Source organism: Sebastes fasciatus, chromosome 21 (genome assembly GCF_043250625.1).
Source record: "Sebastes fasciatus isolate fSebFas1 chromosome 21, fSebFas1.pri, whole genome shotgun sequence".
Classification (NCBI taxonomy): Eukaryota; Metazoa; Chordata; class Actinopteri; order Perciformes; family Sebastidae; genus Sebastes; species Sebastes fasciatus.
The window spans coordinates 22,036,959-22,050,235 of record NC_133815.1 but is presented as its reverse complement, the minus strand read 5'-3'; the positions used below and the strand labels follow the sequence as shown (position 1 = coordinate 22,050,235).

The 13,277-nt window shown below is 40.3% G+C and overlaps 1 protein-coding gene across 6 annotated transcripts in view; it reads right to left on the bottom strand.

Annotated features, from left to right (window-relative positions):
• col11a1a (collagen, type XI, alpha 1a) overlaps positions 1-13,277 on the bottom strand; it is a 90,425-nt gene that overhangs the window by 55,327 nt on the left and 21,821 nt on the right. For 2 of the 6 annotated variants that reach the window (XM_074621771.1, XM_074621772.1), the window contains exons 6-19: positions 12,985-13,077; positions 11,253-11,348; positions 9,109-9,375; positions 7,587-7,652; positions 7,264-7,305; positions 7,088-7,150; positions 5,525-5,599; positions 5,299-5,382; positions 3,995-4,051; positions 2,671-2,724; positions 2,500-2,553; positions 1,415-1,468; positions 1,198-1,251; positions 147-200 (exon numbers count right to left, since the gene is read on the bottom strand). In XM_074621771.1, coding sequence (XP_074477872.1) covers positions 147-200; positions 1,198-1,251; positions 1,415-1,468; positions 2,500-2,553; positions 2,671-2,724; positions 3,995-4,051; positions 5,299-5,382; positions 5,525-5,599; positions 7,088-7,150; positions 7,264-7,305; positions 7,587-7,652; positions 9,109-9,375; positions 11,253-11,348; positions 12,985-13,077 — 1,113 coding nt within the window. Of the gene's footprint in view, positions 1-146; positions 201-1,197; positions 1,252-1,414; positions 1,469-2,499; positions 2,554-2,670; positions 2,725-3,994; positions 4,052-5,298; positions 5,383-5,524; positions 5,600-7,087; positions 7,151-7,263; positions 7,306-7,586; positions 7,653-9,108; positions 9,376-11,252; positions 11,349-11,565; positions 11,752-12,984; positions 13,078-13,277 lie in introns of all 6 variants that reach the window. The other 4 variants (XM_074621773.1, XM_074621774.1, XM_074621775.1 and 1 more) reach the window with 3 other exon arrangements.

The window sequence follows — 13,277 nt, the reverse complement described above, 5'->3', positions numbered from 1 at the left end:
GCTGATCTCCGCCCAGCTGCTGCTGCCTGAGGGGCTGAGCTCTATGACCACCGCTGATGTAACTGCATATGTTAGTGCTTCACCTCAGTTCAGTGCAAGTTTCCTAAAAATCCTTTAGGGTTTTAGTTAAAAGAGGAAGTACTTACTCTCTGTCCATCCTCTCCTGAGGCACCTGTGGGTCCCATTGGCCCGAGCTCCCCCTGAGATAGAGAGAGAGAGAAAGAAAATAAGAGACAGATTTGGGTTAATTCATTCATTTTATGAACCAACCACGCCTTAATGTGTCTGGAACCAATCAGCTCTTGTTACATGTGTGAGACTGTTTTTCTTTCAGCTTTTCTCAAATATATTTTCATACTGGACCTATTCTGCATCATTCTGACTGCTATGCTGTTTTTATTTTGAAAACTCATATTATGCTGTATTCCATGCTTCATACATTTCAATCATACAGCTCTACAGATGTGGATTTTGTTAGTTACTTGAAACCTTTTTTGTTTTGTCATATATCGTTTGTTGTATTTGATATATTATGATGTTTTTTTGCGAGTTTATCTCCCTAAAGTAAAGAAAAATACTTGCCCTCCACAATGAAGTGATCTCTGCTTTATGAACTGTGGCTCATTCTACAAACTTGGAATACATAAAATATGGCTATCTGGTTTCAGTGCAATGCTGTCATTACATTTTTCTATGTCAGTCTTACTAATGCAGGTACATTAGTGAAATGAAACAAACATATACCACCCCCCCCCCTCAGGTCACTCAACGTGATCTCTGACTGGTGCCTGTAGCCAAATATATTTCATTACATCCGAAACGTTTGCCATCTAAAAGATACCCGACCCTTCAGTAAATCAGAGTAATCTAAGAAGACAAATCCCCAATAACTAAAAGATTTTCTTTTAATGCCAGTTTTGTGACTTATCAAATGAAGAAATGGTATTTTGTTCATAAGCTTAAAAACATCTACAGGAGTTTGTTTCTCAGGCAAAACACTACTCTGTTGTTCGTGAGGATTCCTTCAAAATCTGCCTCATTCTTACACTCAATGGACAAATCTCACAGGTATTAAACTTCAGTGGACTCTGCAACAGTAAAGGACTAAACATCTGTTTTTGAGAACATCAAAAATTGTATATTTTACCACAGGATTTTGACAAACTGAACTGGTGACAGCTACCATACTGTACTCACCCTGTGTCCTTTTTCACCAGGCAGTCCGGGCAGACCATCAAAGCCTCTGTCACCCTGTAGAGAAACACAACAGAGGATGTCACCAGACCACACAATATCACCACACATCAAAGTCATCATGAGCTGCAGCATGCTCACAGCAAAGCTTTGTGGAAATCATTTTTTCATTTGTAGTTAGTTACATAAACATGAAAAGTTGTGTGACGGCATATGGTACCTTGGAGCCTGGCTCTCCAGGCATTCCACGGGATCCGTCAGCTCCGGAGCGGCCCTGAGAAACATTAGCATAAAAATGACACACATACATAAAGACTTACGTATTGTAGTAGTCAGTTAGTAAGATGAGTTTAGGCAAAAACACCTGTGAAATTCTAGAAAATCCTGTTTAAGATAATTAGAAGTTGTTTTGTGGTTTTACTGTGTTATCTTTTTTGTGTTGTACTAAGTATGCCTGAGGCAGTAGACAGTGTTGGCACCGGAGGGCAGGCAGTAGAGCTGACTAACACAAATCACTGGTTGACAAAATATCACAACAGCAATATACAAAAAAATCAATTAAGCAATCAAGAGGTTGAACTAAGGAGGACTGTGAATCATCTATAAAGTCTGCTGCCAGTATAATACATTGTAGAAGTTCCAAAATGATAACTGGTGAAAATAATAAAGGAAATATATTTCTTATTCTCATTCCACTCAGATTTTCTGTTGCAGTGATGTTTATACAATCCTTTGAAACTATTGCCTCCTCGCCTCAATTGCTTGATTAGTTGTTGTTTTTTTTACCCGTTTGAAGTGACAGAAAAAGGGGATGCAAGAAAAATGAGTCCAATACAGCAATAGATGAGGTTACATATTTACACTCACAGAAGTTTCTTATTCTTTTATCACATTTTGTGACATTAAAATCAACTAATGGCTCACAATTGACCCATGAATCAAGCTTACATTACTAATTTGCTTATGACTGGTTTATGTTTATTAGTAATCAAGACGTTTGGCCCTGCAGAGGGACTGCACCGTGACACTAATTGCGTCCCACACCATAGCCAGTTTTCCCTTTTGGGCATTTTCAGACAGATTTACTGCCTGGCCATTGATCCGAGGATTGGAGGCAGCGCAGGCCTTTAAGCACATATCAAGCAATTGTTTGTTGGTCTGGAATAAGCCTCTCAGTGTTTGAGCAGTGACCACACAGTACAAACGGCCAGACAACAACAAACACAGGCATGTGAGCACACACACACACACACACACACACACACGCAGCACAGTGAGAGTGGACAGGTCATTGAGTTCACTCACCCTCTTGCCACTTTTGCCAGGTTGTCCTTGCGGCCCCTGGATGCCACGAGGACCCTGTACAGACACATGAGGACCACTTAGTGACAAAGGACTAATAGCCTGGGAAGTGGCCTTCAGTCACTGGTGAGGGATATTTTATCTGAATTATTCAGATCATCGCTCCCTACTCACCTGAGGACCGTGGTCTCCGCCTTCACCTTTGAGTCCAAGATTACCAGGTAGACCCTGAAGAGAGAGAACACAAACCACTCTTAAATACTATTCATTCAAACTGTGACACATGCAGTTTGCTGCAGGACAGAGGAGTAAGAAATAGCGTAAAGTAAACAGCAGATGGCGATGTTTAGCTCAACATGTACATTGTTTTTGTGTGTTAATCTGAAGGAAAATGAATCCACGCATTCCTGCTACTACAGATGCATGAACTACCTGGGACGTCAAGTGAAGACAGTCAAAGACAATAAAATCCTTTAAGTTCTATCAAGCTATATGTCAGTTGTTCTTAATAATGGATTATATGCAACTGACACAAACATTGCTGTTCATTTTTGTTTTGTTTTTAGCATATAAATGATTAGAATCTGCTTTAAAAAGGTATGTGAAATTATCCTGATAGTGTTAAATGTTTAAAAACATGCAGACACATTAACACAACTGGCTGTCTTTTGGCATTTACTGTACGTGGGTCTAAAAATGCAATGCTAGATTGTTGGTCTATGCAGAGATTTGGGGCACATACTGTAATCTGTCTGCAGACAGGTATTTAAAGCTGGTGATTTGGCAATTACAGACAGACATTTTAGAATCACAAAATAGCTTGAATGCCTGAAAAGCAGGGTTTTAAACATGTAATCAATTAAGAAGGGAAACATTTTGGAGAGGTACAGATACAGATAAAAGCCACACATTCTTCCATCCATTGATCTTTCTATCTACTTATTGCCATACTATTTCAGATCATGAAGCTTGGCTTTTAGCCTGAGAAGAGCAGATTTAACAGAGGGGATTTCTTTGTGTCTTTTGCAGGGCCTTTTCCTGCAGATAAATAGTAGATCGTGTATCAACAAGCCCAGGAGGGGGAGGACCAACAACAGGATGAAATTTTCTTGGCAGCTGGCAGCACCTAACAGTCAGGCAGTGTGGCCACTGAGTCACCAACCACTGATGCAACAACAAGCAACCTTGTTTCTGGTCTCTGCCAATACATTTGTCCTGAAAACACTAAGATGATTTTTCTTAGACAATGCAGAACTGTCATCAGCGTTGAATTCCAAAACTGTTTCTGAAATATTGGTAAAAAGCATATACCATCAAGCTTTGAGTCATTTCAAGTGTGATATTATTAATCCAAATTGATATTGTGTCTTCATATGACAACTTTAATTATCATATGCACATATAGTAGGATGAATAGTAGGTGCTGAAAAAAAAAGAAAAGGAAATTGCCAAATTCCTACAAACAATCACAAAAGCACAAACAAAAAAGCAGACTCACCACTGGCCCTGATCTTCCTGTCAGACCCATTGGCCCTGAGGGTCCCCTCATAGCCAGCTGCAGGGCACAAACACAGAAAAGAACAAGGTCAAATTCCACAAATATGGATATCCATCCAAGAAAATCTACGTTCTGTACATAGAGCATATATTATGTGTTTGTACACGTTTGTATATTTTTTCCCTATGTCATGCTTCAATTTTATACATTACACCTTGTTTCTCTTATATGCTATATCTATATATCTTGTTATTTACTTCATTATCTATTTTATATTATTGCATGGTTCATCTTGCATGTTCATGTTTCACACTGAGTTGAATCTGTGATTTCTTCATTTCTACTAAGACAAGTGTTATTGTTATGTTGTTTCATGACAGATTATAATCAAACCAATAAAATGTCAGACTATTATTAAATGTGTCATTGTTTTAATTAAAACAATGCACATTTTATGAAGTAGTAGACAAATCATATTACATAATTTCAATTACATATTTTGATTTTCTATTTACAAAAACATTACTTTTTTCTATTTTTTACAATATATCTTATTTTGCCACACTAGAGCTTTAAATTGAGTATACTGAAAAATGCACCCAATGCATATCTCTAATCATTATATCTAGTTTGTATTCTTAATTTTCTATCTTGCTCATTCTGCTAACATACTATAAAAAAAAATCCTATCTTTTGTGTTTAAAGTTTTTGTTGATAAAAAAGAAGAAGTAATCCTTTACAGCAAAGTATGCAAGACAATAATGTAATAATTTCCCCACATTTCATTGTAATGTATACGATGCCTTGGGGTCCTTTTCTGGATCATTCTCTAATTGCTTTCTTATTGTGTTGTCTTATGGTCCAGCAAACTCAGAGATTTATTTCCACACTTAATCTCTCTGTTCACTGTGCTCTCTGACTGTGTAATTAATGTGGGATATTGTGCAGAAGCCCAGATTTTTTCTTTTCCTCTACCCGCCCACCTCCTCTCCCACATATACACAGGGATATTTTCTACACCTGTTGGTTTAGCCCACCCGCAGGTCGAGAGCCCCTAAAGTATTTTTAACAGTCTCTCCTGTCTGTCCATCTGTTCAAAGTGGCCTTTTTATGTTGTTGGTCTTCAGCCTGCTTGGCATGTCTCCTTTTAGCCTTGCAAGGCCAACAAAATGCAGTTTCCCTCCTCCCCTCCCCACCAAAATACTGTCTCCTTTATCCTTCCCCTCCTTTACCCCTACAGCTGTGTGTGGAGAGCAGAGCGGGGGTGGGGGTTTGTCCACAGACTGTGGGCCTTTTCTACTTACTCTGGCCTGGGACAGGATGGCCTGGGCTTGGGCTTCTTGGGCCGACACCACTGGACCCTTCTCACCGTCCCCGCCAAAACGGAACTGTTGAACACACACAACAATTAAAAAAGTTGCTCATTCTGTTTGTCTGCACTACTCAACACCCTGGAAATCGGTCTAAATATGGAATGATGTGTAAAAGGTAGTTGGTATGTACTTATGTTGCGATATTCTGAAAACTTACTGGCAGCATCAGCATGGTACCAGGGGGCCCTGCCAAACCATCAGCACCAGGCAGACCAGCACGACCAGGAGGACCCTGCAATACAGAAGAGACACCACCAGATTTATAAAATGATCAACTTTAGAAGATTAACTGTAGCATGCGGAAGAAAAACATTTAAAAAGGACAACATGATAGAGATTTGGAATTCCTATTTCTCCGGTGGCTCCTCAGTGATTATTAAAAAATATAAATCACGTAGCTGCTTGTACTGTATGTTTGTAATGTATATATGATTATATCTAAATAGATACATTAGCAACTAATGTGATTTAAATAAAAAGCTGCTTCACTGCCTATCCTGTTGGCTTTGTCACATGCCCCGCATAATGATACACTTTTTGTGGTTTTCAGGTAATAACATTTACATCTGGTTTGAATTTTGAAGAATTTATGATGTAGATCACTGACAATCACTGACAACAGTGTAAGACGGTACAACAACAAAGTATAGACAGACTGCACAAACATATACATACATATGCAGTGATATTGCCTCAAATGTACCTGATCCTGATGGTTTTGACTCTTAAATTGTGCCATTACATACACTGTAAACAGTGGCAGTCATATAGAAGGAAATACAAACACAGCCACAAACTTTCACATGCACACACACCCACCACATGAGAGGACACACAGATGAAGTAGTAAATGCTTGAGGTGTGTTGTTTGTTAGTTTGATCAACATGTGTTCCTCCTCCTTCAGCACACATAGACTAGGCCTGTCCATCTGTAAACCACGCTACTGTCTACGGTCCAAAAGCAACATCCTTTTCCATTAATTCTGGTGCCCATGTTTGTGTGTGTAAGTGTGTGTTGCATGTCTGTGGAACAGAGAGTCTAAAGAGCAAAGCGTTAAATATGGATACCTCTTACCAAGGGACACTCAGGCCAAATATCATTCCACTTCTTCTAATCTTTAAGAGGCCATAATAATTGATGTGTGATGGGTTAAAACTCACTCACATGTCACATCTTTGATGTCACAATGATCAAAGTGTGCCATGATGCATGAGCAGTAAAATAGTGAAAATAATGGACAAGGTGGAGCTCAAGCGAGCGATACATGAGGAGTCCCATTGTACAATTTTATTCATCACCTGCCAATCCAGAACATATCTTATGTGGCAATGATTAAAAAAAAGCTTTCTAAAATAGTTCTGTACAGCAGCAAAACATATTTGAATGTGACATTTTTTTTTGCAGACTGTCTTACAGGTCACCTTACCAATAAAGTGACAAATATATAGACACTCAAGCATTCATTAATGCCTATTAGCTAACAGAGTGTCATTAATTTAAATCAATATGCAGCTAAGTAAGGAGTTAGTGCAGCAGATTGGAACACTTTTACATATAACTTACACAAATATAATTTGACCTAGGTACAGTAAGAGGCCTTGCGTGAAGTAGCCGAATCAATGATCTTCCAATTGTAATTTGGTTTGGTTTGGTTATTTTTCAACAGAATAAACACATGAAAAAAATGTGGCTGGTTTGGGGACATAAATGACAACTCACCCTGTCACCAGAATCTCCAGCGGGGCCTGGGGGTCCTTGTAGGCCTGAGGGACCTGGAAGACCCTAAAAAGACAGAGCTCAGTCAGTACACCGCCAACCGCAAGCTCATTAAATTCTGACAACAATGTTGTATAATTACGCTCAGGTGCAAAACACTTTTTTAACAAGATACTCACAGCTGGGCCGTGGGGTCCTGGTGGTCCTTCAATCAGCATGCCCTTTAAAAACAAACACATTGTTTCACACCACAAACACTGTCCTGTGCAACAGCAGGTTCAGGATAAGTCGACGAATTTGGGGGGAAACTCTGCTGCAAGTTTTGGGTGTTTGACCAGTGGGTCTTGAAATAAGTAAAACTGCTGTTCAGGAGTGGACGTCAATTGCACTTGGTTTTAGATCATTTGCAATTTGTACTAAAAGTGATAGAAAAGTTTGACAGCTTACTCAGTAAACACAATCATTTCTCACAATTGTAATGATAAATGATTATATCACTTACAGGCTCGATGACAGCCGGCTCGCCCTTCTCTCCCTTCTGGCCGAGGGCTCCTGCAGCCCCAGCAACCTGCAGTTACAAAGCAAGCACAGAGGTGACATTCTTCACACAGCCGCTATAGTCCACAGGTGAATGAATAGCAGTGATGAGCAAGGAGGGAGGAGGCCGTTCAGCCAGTGAAAAGAATGTGTGTTAGTGCTTGAACAATCGGTCGATATCACGTACTCGGTTGCAACTACTGTAGCTATGTCAGAGGCAGAGAGTGAATGAAGAACAACACAAAGTGAGGTGACATTACGGAACCAATCAGGCAAAATGTTAGTTGTAATGAGCAAGAATGGACCTCTATGCGCTTGAAATGGAGCAATGCCGTCATTGCATTGCCATTGTGCAGTGTGGCTAATGGTGACCAAATAAAACGTAACACCAACAGGTTATTGTCATGCAAACCTCACAAAATACCACAAATAGATGCATATATAGAGACAGAGAGAGAGAACAAGAGACACTGCCCTACAATGTACAGTTTCACATTTAAGTGAAGATAAGCATCTTCTATTCTAATCTGTATACAACATTGCAAATGACTAAATATAAATGAATAGCTGAACACAACTGTATTTCATTAGTGGTAGTAAATTTGTTCAGCTTTATTGTGTGTTTGTGTGTTTTGGGAGAGAAGGTGGGGTGAGATGGAGAGGATTAGGAGTGGGAGGGTTTGCGGTGTGTGCGTAGAGGGGTACTAAGAAGTTGTACAAGACTATTAAATTCCTTGCCCTCACATGGTAAAAATACCCTTACAGACACAAAATTGTGTTTGATGATGTTCGGACAGAAAATGGCTAATTAAAGAGAAGGATGCATGTTAAATATTTATACTAACTAGATGACAAACTGTGACTGTTGGTTGGTGAAGGCAGAGTTTAAACATTTGAGAGGGAAGTGAAAGGAATCCATAACATCTTGATTACAACTGTGTGTGTGCACTGTGCAGAAAGCTGCCTATGAGTTATGGGCTAGTTGCTGTGCATACAGGGAGGGATATGTCACAGACAGGCTGCTTGTTAAAATGGCAGAGGAGGAGAGAGAGGGATCAGTGGGTGGGGAGGGTGCATGGGGCGGTATGTATGGGTGGTGTACAGGTGGGGCCGACATACCCTGACTGAATGCTGTGTGTGGGGAGGGGTGAAGTTTGAAGAAAGAAGAGAAGTATGAATAATCTCTGTGCTTGTGCACACACTGATCAGTATGTCAGAATGAGATCTATTAAATGAAGAAAACCCAGTTGCATGCATTGTCCCTATCGTAGCTGTCAATCATTAAATCATTAAATCAGCAATCATACACCAGTGAGACAGCAGCAAGACTCCACACTCAACATGTCAATGACACATTGCCAAGCAACCAACTAGGAAGGCGTGCACTGGAAAACAGAGTGAGTCCAAAACACAAACAGAGTCCCTAACGTGTAGCGTGCCGTTCATGCTCACACCCCTCAGTCACCGGGCCGGGGGGTGGTACTTACGGTGCTCTCAGAAACGTCAGTTTCAGCTGCGACCCCAGGCCCCACCTCCTCGTGGTAGTTTGCCGTGGGTCTGGGCGGGGCCGTGCCATACTCATCATACGCCCCGTAATCATACAACCTGTTGTCAACCTCGCCCAAGTCATATTCCTTAAAGTCATATGCGTCCGCACCAGTTTCCAATTTGTCCACCGTTTCTGGGACAACGGGCTCCGGAGCAACGGGAGTGGCCTCGGTGACAAATGCACCGACAACATCCTCCTCCACAGCCTTCCAGGTGTTACCCAGGCGAAGAGGGGGGGGGGAAGTGATGGTGAGCAACCAAGGAAATAAGGATGTTAGTTAAGCAATTGAAGCAAATAGTCTACTTTTAGATGTTATTAAAGCAAATTGAATATCAATTCAGCATGATATGCAGAAAATAAAATTCAAAATAGCAACGGTAACACCTTATTCATTCCAACAACAATAACAATCTTGAGTTATCTTGGAGGAATAGAGAAAATATCTGACAGTTACTGACTTGGCAGTGCTGTGTGCTGTGTAAACTATACACTGTTGAGTACTGAACCATGTTACTAATTATGTACTGATTAAGTATCTGCATTAACAATCCCGGTGTAAAACTCTTCCAAGATGGAAATGTTACAAACGCTGCATGCTCTGTTAAATCACACATTCATGAAATACAGTAGTGCAGTTCAGTTCAGTAAATAGTAAATTACATACAAAGGGATAAATAAAGTGTTACCGTGACGACTGAATAAAATCATTATAAAGTCTGATGATCAAAAGTTTGTTAACCCTACATGTCAAGACAGACTTGATGTTATCTCAGCCTTCTTTTCTTTCTCATCATACTGCTGATACAGACAGTAAAGGAAGGCTGAAATAGATGTCTGTAAATGACACAAGCAGCAATTTGCATGGACATCTACTCAATCATCAGATTGTAGTAGCTGTGCAGATATACAGAGTGCATCAAGATACATACAACTCAATTTTACATTTCTTAGTCATTGTATTGTTTACCCTGGTACACTCTGTATTCGGCACAAGTACTACAACCACAATCACCTGGCACATTTTTGTCTTTCAATCCAAACTGATCGCTGCTTAGCTTTAGCTTTGGAGAGCAACAAAATGGATGCAATTACACAGTTATTATTGGCAGCGCTCCATCTTGCCAAATGATACATTTAGAAATTGCCTGTAGAATCACATCCACTTTAGTCAAACACTGCCGTGGATGATGCACATTCATAGCTGGCTGTGAGGAGATTTTAACCTTGGCGATCATAGTTCTTTTAGAGGTAATTAGCAGAACTAGTGATCAAAACCAAGCTTAAGATGTGATGGACAGGGCATAGTATATTACTTAATAGATAATCTCCACTATCATTTACTATAAGTGGCATTGGCTGAGAAAGGCTCTGCCATCATCAGCTTCTTTTAATCCTGGATAAGGCTGCAAATCTCGTCAACTCTCCACTCTTTGTGTGGGTAATAAAAGCAGACAAGCCAGAGTGACTGAGCGAACAGCACTATCTCCAAATATCACAGAACATATTAATGGCTCTTGGTAAAGGCGCACATGTTACTTCACTAAAAGTCTGAGTGGTTTCATGTTGGAGGGCCACGTTTCCAGAACAAATAGCCTTTTCTAATCATAATATTAACACACAGTAAAATCAGTATGGCAAATGTTTGTTCAAAGCCACAATTACTTCCATATGCCAGACACATTTAAACAACTATGTTGCGGTGTCTGACTAGATCTAATGTGTTAACTTGCTGGGAACTAACAAAATTTGCAGCCTTTGCCAAAAATGTATGACGAGATAAAGCTACAAATAACCTCCACAATGTCCACCGCATTATTTTCTAAGCATGCAATGCTTCCCTAGAATCTGCATGCAGTGGAACAAGTGGGTTGTAGCTTTTAAACATTAAAAAATCTCCCTCTGTCCATCAGTTCTGCCACACACCAAATTCTTAGTAAGTCAAAAGACACATCGATTCAGTAGAATGGTTGTGTCTTTGTCATTTCATACCAGATACTTCCTTGGGCAAAATCTTCCCGGCTCACATTTCCCAAAACACCTAACACTGTTTTTTACAAGCATAAGAATGAAGATGAAATTTACCTCACTGGGTCCGCTCGTGGCAAAGGGGGACTGAGTTTGAGTACCATCTACAGTTCCGTAGTCATAGTCTGTATTGTAATCTCCTACATTGTTTGGCTGAGTCATGTTGAAAAAAGGAAAGAAATATAAAGCGAGGGTTAACACAAAGGCTCGAACCAGAGGTTATTTGCTAGGGGTCCTTTCAAGCTGGCTACAGACTCTGCTACTTCTACACAAAAGAGGTTAGGGAGCTCTAAGTCTGCCATCAGAGATTTTCCCTTCAAGGCAGGAAGATCTTGATGCGATTTGGTTTTGTCTTTACGTGGACGTTTACCCTAAAATTGCCTCTGGGTCGTGCTGGCGCTGTGGCCTGGTAGCCAGGCATCTGTCGCTTCTTCTTAGCGGCAAACTTTTTAGCTGCTGATTTTTTGGCAGCAAAGAAGTTTAAGGGCTTGGCCTTAGTTTTACTGAGGGACTTTCTGGTCCTCTTCTTTTTCATGGAGACACTACGTTTCTTTCTCTGGAAGAGGTGGCGGCGACAAAGAACACCAAGACAAACATGGAACATTTAAAAGTGGAAATGATTTAAAGGCACAATCCGCGACCGTTGTACAGAGTCTTTTCCAACCCAACTGTCAGACTCCATGTGCTCCACTTTCCAGCAGCAGCCCATGTGCAGTAGTTGGCCTGCATGGTGTTCTTTAAAACGTTGACCATGTATATCAACTACAAGGGCTGCAATGGGAATGCTGGCCATGTTAACTTTATATTATGTAACAGTTGGGTAGAAAGGATGCTGCACAACAATCGAGGACTGGGCCTTTCATGTGACACACAGGAGAATTTTCAGGCATTAATATAAAAATCTATCTGGGACAGATGCACACACAAAACACACAGGATTTGCCTTTCAGCAACTCTTTAGAGCTATTGCAGTAATACCCAGAGTCCTTTAGCTTCAGTTTCCAAAATGTAAAGTAAAACGTAGCCGATATCCATATACAGTATAGATAATATATACAATAGTTTTAAAGACATGCTGGAATGCAAAAAAACAATCAAAGCAGATGGCATTTTCCCATTGAGAGAAGGCAGCAGCCTCATAAAACAGACACAAGGAGGATTGACACACTGAGTATGTTTACATGCACACTGCATGCTGCCTTACTGTAAGGTCATAATCAGTGTAGACATAACCAGGTCAGGACACCCAGGTTATTGCTCAATCTTTCAATGTAGTGGGGTCATAGACTGTATATATAGATGGATGACATGGCAGCTCCCCAAAAGTGAAGGCAAAACATCTGGATCGCCCCCTGGTGGCTGGCTGCAGTATAGGTCATAAATCCCGCCCCCTCCATGTTAGTGGATGGGACAACTTAAAAATCAAACTACACGTCAAATACATTTTTCCCAAAGACGGTTTCTGTCATTTTAGGCAGTTCTTATCACGCTGATGTATGTTATGTGTATATTTTGGTTTCACTTTTGTACAGTGGGAGGAAGAGGAGACACGTCGTCCATCTATATATACAGTCTATGAGTGGGGCTAATCAACACTTTGGCTAAAACATTCTAATAAAAATATTATAATAAAGCTGATTACTCCCAGTTACTGGAGTATCGGTGTGCACGTAAACATAACATTGAGACACACAGACAACACAAGACGAACTGAGGGATGGGATGGATGACTGACAAAAAGAGACATTACAGGAAACACATCTTCTTTTCTTTTCCTTTTTTCATTTACCTGTGGTTCAGAATACTCATTGGTTGGAATGGTGTCTGTGGCTCCCTCAGCGTAATCATAGAACTGAGAGTAATCTAAATCATCAGTAGTGTACTAGATAGGTTGGGAGAGAGAGAGAGAGAGAGAGGAGAGAGAGTGGAACGAAGAGAGGTCTTAGTGTTAGTATTAGTGCTCTTTCAGCAAGAAGATGATACATATGGTACATATCATCCTGGGCATGTTACATGTTGAAACAATTAAAGCCAAAGTGTAATGCTATAATGTAGTATAATGTATAATTTATCAATGTATTA